At 31.5% G+C, this 6,860-nt stretch overlaps 1 protein-coding gene across 1 annotated transcript; it reads left to right on the top strand.

Moving 5' to 3' along the window:
* The first annotated feature begins 2,056 nt into the window (after nt 1–2,056).
* Nucleotides 2,057–5,926, top strand: LOC134237272 (tryptophan--tRNA ligase, cytoplasmic-like). The gene is made up of 7 exons (XM_062719371.1): nt 2,057–2,112; nt 3,161–3,280; nt 3,397–3,579; nt 4,594–4,807; nt 4,994–5,167; nt 5,330–5,470; nt 5,604–5,926. Exons 2-7 carry the CDS (start codon nt 3,171–3,173, stop codon nt 5,769–5,771), a joined length of 990 nt encoding a protein of 329 aa, XP_062575355.1. The 5' UTR covers nt 2,057–2,112; nt 3,161–3,170; the 3' UTR covers nt 5,772–5,926.
* Nucleotides 5,927–6,860: the final 934 nt, after the last annotated feature.

The following is a 6,860-nucleotide window of genomic DNA, read 5'->3' as shown; positions in this document are numbered from 1 at the left end:
AAATACAATTTATCATTGAATGAAATGCTGACTGACGTTTTTCATACCAATTGTTAGTCCATTATTTATACACTGAATTGACGACGGATTTTTTCCGTTATTTCCTGATTATGACAACGAGCACACGGCGGGTGTGACCGGTTCGGCAGGGGATGCTCACTCCTCCATGGCACCTGATCCCACCTCTGATGTTTCAGGTCCGGCTCTCTGCTCTTATTTTGTATATTGTTTAATGGACGTTTGAGAATGAATACTGTTCGTTATTTCCATATCCTTCTCAAAATAGTTCAAAATATTTAGGAATCGATATTTTCAAATCGAAATACGGCTTAATACTGATTTTAGATTTCAGAGAATTTCAATATTATTTCATCAACAAGAAAACAGAAATAGATATTTCTGGAACTAAATACATGTAAGACTAATTTATCATTTTAGATTATAAATAATTAAGCAATTCTCCGATTAAATAAAAAACGGATTTTTTTCGTACTATCAAAAGATGTTCATGTAGGTGGACCGTAAATTTTGACTAAATTGAATTTCATAAAATGCAGAAAGGGGGATACATCGAAACAATGGCAATATGGAATGAATTATATTACGTTATATCCATATTTTACATTGATTCAATGTTTGTAAGTCTCTAAAATGAACTTGCCAATTAAATTATAAACTTTTTCTATTGGCAGAAATTTTAAAAGTTAATTATAAAAGTAAGCACCAGAGATAAACCTTGATAAACAAAACCCCGAAAATCAAGTAGTGTGTATGTACATGTACATTCGCCGACAAAATGGAACTGTTTATTTATTTGTAAAAATATTTATTTTTATGTATTTAAAAATCTTGAAAATATATTGACCACAATAAGAAGTAAACAAGATTGAACATCCGAGAAAAAAAGTTAAACATCTTAGTACGGTTTATCACAATAGATCACGCTATTTAACTAGAACATAATATTGAAAAACTACTTTAAGTAACTATATTGCTTTTTTTACAAGCGATAATTAATTCTTTCTGCATTCAATTTTATAACTTACGCTTCATTTATCTTATTTGGATTTTTTAAAAATACAAACGAAATTTTTGTCTAACAAATAATATTCCGATAAAAACTAACAAAATAAAAATTTACAGGTTTCTATACGTACGATAACTCACTGATTAAAACCACAAACGATTGAGTCTGATACACGCACGATCTCGCACGTCACACGAATGATCACGCAGGATGCATGAACAATTCTACATGATTGGTTTGTCAACAATACCCTTGCAGCCACTGTACCCACGACCACCGTGACGCAGGCTTCGGTTTTAAAGGTTTCCTTACTCTTTACTTTCCTTATCAAATTAATAATGTTCCCAAGACTGTAAAATCAAACTAGGCCTTACTTAATTTTACCGAGAAAGAAAAAGACGACTCATATTAAAAGTCTACAAAGAATATTTTAAAATCATTAATTAATGATAAAGTTCATGTCCAAAAAGTGGATAAGGGGCAATTAAGTCAAAATGTCTAAAAATGAAACAAAATAAAATATTTGAAATACCTGAAAGACTGACTTCAACCGTGTAAACATTCAACAAGTTATAGTAGAATTTGCTGGTTTTAAAATGCTGGTATATTTTGAATATTCTAATCCAAATTATTTGTAGCCAATGGCATTCAAGTTGGATATCGTTACGTAATAGGAACATTTAAACCCCTCCTAGTTTCTACCTTAGTTTCGGCCAACTAAAAAAATCATTTAGGTTTCAGGAAAACTAGGCTCCCGCAAATGTCGAATCCTAGTCAAATAGAGAAGATGTCACTGAAAGACGACCAAGTGAATGAAGAGAGGAGGATATAGTCAACCCATGGGAAGTTTCCACTCACTCCGCTAAAGGCGTGGACTACGATAAACTCATTAGTAAGTCATGCATTTTAGTCCTTTTAATTTTCTTTGTAATTTTCGGTGAACAAAGTCACAAAGACTATTTCATTTCTTTGGAATTGTAGGGAAGTTTCACTAAAATAGACCATGCTTTGATATAAGAAGATGAGAATTTAACCGGACGACCGGTCCATCATCTTCTCAGAAGAGGAATTTTCTTCTCTCAAAGGTAGGCTGAGGCATACATTGATCGAAAGACTGTCTCACAGCTGATAAAAAGCATTGATATTATAAGTTTTGCATTATCATGTAAGACGGTTGACCCAAAAATAATGTCAAAAACTGTTATAAAATCCTTTTGAAAGTTATCAAGTAAATTTCATACACTAGTACTTCTATCTTTTGTATATTTATCTAATATAGATTTAAATTTTTATTCCAATATTAAATTCAGATACTAAAAATACATAAACTTAAAATAATATTGATAATACAAAACGAAGACAAAAGAAAAATATTAAAATGCTTTAAAAATGTGGAGGATCTAAAAATAAGTAACAAAAAGTATCCTCAAATTGATGTAGTTAAAATAATCATCGAGTCGAGGAAAACTTAATGATGTACGCGTTTATCTTATTATTTAATCAGTATTCTATGTAATTTAACAAAATATAGCAGCAAAGATTTAAAACAGAATGAGTTATTAACTATAAGATTTTGTATAGCAGCAAAGATTTTAAACATAATAATCGTTTATAAAAGATTTTAAAGCAGTTTTTACTTTTCTTTAGGATAAATCCTAGAACAGTAAGATAACATGACCATTCTGTTTTATGAATTTAACACACGTTTAGCCCCTAAAACTTATCATTTAAGTCATAACAAATGGTTAACTGAGATATCGAAGAAGGAAATAATAGCTATCACTTGATACTACTTATATATTTTTGGCACTTCACAAAACTTGATAAAAATTAATACCAGGAAAAAAATTAAATCATAATAGTCATGGACAAGAACTCACTTCAAAATTATAGCATTTAAAAATGCATTGAAAACGACTTTTAAAAAAAAGAAATTATACTTTAAAAATAAAATAGATTCTGGAAAACGTTTTAAGTGTTTGGTTTTTTTTTTGTGTGTGTCTGAGGAATATTGGAAAATAAGCTATTTCTTAAAACTAGTAAAATATACCCTTCAACATATAATTTGATTTCTGAGTTAAATTTTAAGAATGACATCCGATCCATGCACGTTCCAAACTTTTTATTCCGCAGGGATTTGGAGATGATCTTGAACGTATACGAGCAGAAAAAGCCTTTCTACTTGTACACTGGTCGAGGACCGTCGTCAGAGGCAATGCACATGGGACACCTCATTCCTTTCATTTTCACTAAGTATATGTTTCAATACACCCAACCTGTCACTATACATGTAATAAATAATGAAATTGTAAAGAATTTATTTAATGATATTGTAGTTAATTCTCAATGTTACAATTCTGTACACCAAGGTGGCTGCAAGATACATTTGACGTACCGCTGGTCATTCAACTTACTGATGATGAAAAGTTTCTGTGGAAAGACCTGACATTGGAGCAGACCAACCACTTAGCGTTTGAAAACGCTAAGGATATTATAGCATGCGGTTTTGACGTGGAAAAGACCTTCATCTTTAGTGATCTTGATTTCTTAACGTATGCAAAATTTTCATGTCCTTGAAAAAATGTGTCGATATTGTATTCTTACCTTCTGTATTGTTTTACATTTAACGTAACATACTGATTCCCAATTTTGCATCTTGTATTATCTTTTATCCTCTTTTTCTGGACTTTTAAATCAATCCCTCAAAAGTTATATTTATATTTCACTTATAGGAATTTTCATAACATATTAACACATTTAATTGCTCTCGATATTCTGCTCTTCGTGAAAAACACCAGACACCAATTAGGAAACACCAGGATTATGAAACACCTTAAGCTAAAGTCAAAATCCATAGGTTGTACTCAAACGAAGAAAAAGTCAAACATACAATAATGAAAATATTTGTCAATATTGCTTCATAAAAGCGTTGTTATCTGGAAATTTAGAGTTAAATTCAATTATTAATACATATTTACGAGAATTTGAAAAATTATCTTAGGTCTAATTCTGTTTTATGATCCTGGTGCCAGGTCTTGTCATCTTGAAAATAAAAAAAGGGACCAGAAAACAGTTGGCATCTGTTTCCATCTTATGGAAGTTGAATAATTGGTCTGAAGTTATAAAAAAAATCCTCTCAAAACACAGACACACAGACACAAAAATAAACCATAAAACAAAGTAAGGGAAAATTATCTCAATTTCAAGTGGTTAAAACTTAAATATCTCTTTTTTTAAAAAAAACTAATGAAATGGGTCAGAAGATGTTGAAAACTTGACCAATACACGGAATTAAGGTGCGACCCCAACAAAAATTTTAAAACTGGAAGGTTATTTAGATGGGAGAGTAAGCAGAGTTTCAAACCATATGTAGGCATTTTATTTGAAAAATGTTGATTTGTCAGTATCTGTCTCTCAGATACTAATAACTAGACTAATATATTGATATTAGGCAAAATTAAGAAATCTAGCATCAACATTCAGACTTTAACATTCAAAAAGGAACAAATTTATAACAAAAAAACTTTAATGTAAATTCATATAAATTTATTACTTTTTCTCAATAGGAACAGTCCTGCGTTTTACAGAACAATTTGCAGAATCCAGAAACTAGTGACGTACAACCAGGTGAAGGGGATCTTTGGATTTACGGATAGTGACAGTATCGGGAAAATAAGCTTCCCGGCTATTCAGGCTGCCCCCAGCTTTAGTTGTATGTTTCCGGAAATATTCAATGGAAGATCCGATATCCCATGTCTTATTCCATGTGCAATAGATCAGGTAAAACGAACAATCTATCTATTGGAATGTAGTGTATTACAAGAATCATGTTGTTTACAGTTTTTTCAGTAAAATGTTCACGATAAAGATTTTTGTACATAAAAAATTATAGATAGATACTTTCTTATCTACATATTTTCTATAAATTTCAAACTTATATGAACAGATATAATTCTATACTTGTAGGATCCTTATTTCCGAATGACTAGAGACGTAGCTCCTAGGATGGGTTGTTTAAAACCTGCCCTCATTCATTCTACGTTTTTCCCAGCTTTGCAAGGAGCACAGACTAAAATGAGCGCAAGCGACCCCAATTCGTCAATATTTGTAACAGACACGGACGAGGAGATAAAGGATAAGGTAACTCTGTTTGGTTAAGTTGTCTATTGCTCAGTGTTGCAGCTTGTACTTAATTTTGCATCTATGACGAATTTTTGGTTAATGTTATTATCACTAATTAAATAATGGGGATGTCCTGTTCAAGCTGAGAGAAATAAGAGAAGAAAATTCTTATGAATTCAGATTAACAAGTATGCCTTTTCCGGAGGTGGCGCCACTGTAGAGGAACATAAAACCAAGGGAGGGAATTGTGAAGTAGACGTTTCATACCAGTATCTTACTTTCTTCATGGAGGATGACCAGCGACTGGAGGAAATTCGCATGGTAATTTCTAGAGCTTCCTCAGTGCCTAAAATAAAATATAAATTCCTTATTATTCAAAACTCAACAAGTATTCTCAATCCGTGTTATGTATAAAAAAAAAACTGCATCTTAATCATTCATCTACCTTTTACAGGCTTATACAAGCGGCGAATTAATGACGGGGTCTTTGAAGAAAGAACTGATAGATATTTTACAGAAAATGGTCGGTGAACATCGTCAAAGGAGGGAAGCTGTCACTGACGAAGTTGTCAGGCAATTCATGAAACCAAGAAAACTTAAATATGACTATCCTGCCCTATGAAAGGATCCCCGTACACAAATACACAGTGGAATGCTTGTGACCTTTTTTTTTCTTTTAGAATGTTTAATATTGAAAATTTGTTTACGTTGATTTTTGTTCATTTTGGAAAAAAATATTGTAAATAATTTCATCCAATAAAGTGTTTGCATATTGATTCTCTCATGTTAGAAAAAATATAAAGCGCAGACACAACCATTTGATTGTTGAAATACAGTGCTTTACATAATATGAAGATAGCAGTAATCATGGCTCAAATGTCCATTGAATTAATAAGATCGAGGATAAACAAACATGAAAAAAGTTCTCTCATTGATGAAATTATTTGTATCGAATCAACGGATATTGAGTGACGTTTTAGGAATACGCATGATAACGATGACGTCTTTTAAAGACTATTTTTTGTTTTCATTCACTTCAGTAAAAATCGGAGGTTTTGGGTTTTTTTTTAAAATAGTTTTTTAAATCACTTTTGCATAAATGAATACTAAAGAAATATAGTTCTTATATATATTATCCATATGCTTCATTCTGAATTATTAACGACCTAGGTAAAATATTGCAGTTTTTAAAAAAAATAACAAAACAAAATTTAGAAGATTTTTTTCCTGCAATGAAATAATTCTAAAAGAAATATAATAAAAGATTTCAACAAAAACGATTTCGAAATTCAGGTAAGCAATACATAGGGCAAAAGACAGCCTTCTGGTAGATCCACAGTTGGGATCATTCAGACAACTATCGGTTGGTAACTCCTGCAGCGACCCTTAAGTTTCGGTCAGGAATTCGAAGACGGAGTAATCCGTTGCCATATTGATTTGAAACAATGGTCTAACTACTGGTGTGGTAGTCGTTGGTCAAAATACTATCCATTCGTATGAATATTTGAAATTTATTTTCATTTGCGTAACAGAGTGGTCGTTGTATCTGGTCAATGCTTAAAATTGAGCGCTGTAAACAGTTTGGTTTGGCTGTGAAAATCATCCTAAATTAAGGGGCTAGAGGAGATTTTAAGAACGTAAAAAAAAATTTTTACTTCCTTCGGATTTTTTCTTAGACCTTTTAAGGCATGCATACACTTAAAAAAAAACT

Source organism: Saccostrea cucullata, unplaced genomic scaffold (genome assembly GCF_032062105.1).
Source record: "Saccostrea cucullata isolate Sc308-1 unplaced genomic scaffold, CSIRO_AGI_Scuc_v1 ctg9296, whole genome shotgun sequence".
Classification (NCBI taxonomy): Eukaryota; Metazoa; Mollusca; class Bivalvia; order Ostreida; family Ostreidae; genus Saccostrea; species Saccostrea cuccullata.
This window is presented reverse-complemented; position numbering and strand designations above follow the sequence as displayed.

Excerpts from the sequence above, each read along its gene's own strand:
- LOC134237272 (XM_062719371.1), top strand. The coding sequence starts at position 3,171 with ATGATCTTGAACGTATACGAGCAGAAAAAGCCTTTCTACTTGTACACT. Across the intron at positions 3,580-4,593 it reads AGTGATCTTGATTTCTTAAC|GAACAGTCCTGCGTTTTACA; the intron begins GTATGCAAAATT and ends TTTTCTCAATAG. Across the intron at positions 4,808-4,993 it reads TTCCATGTGCAATAGATCAG|GATCCTTATTTCCGAATGAC; the intron begins GTAAAACGAACA and ends CTATACTTGTAG.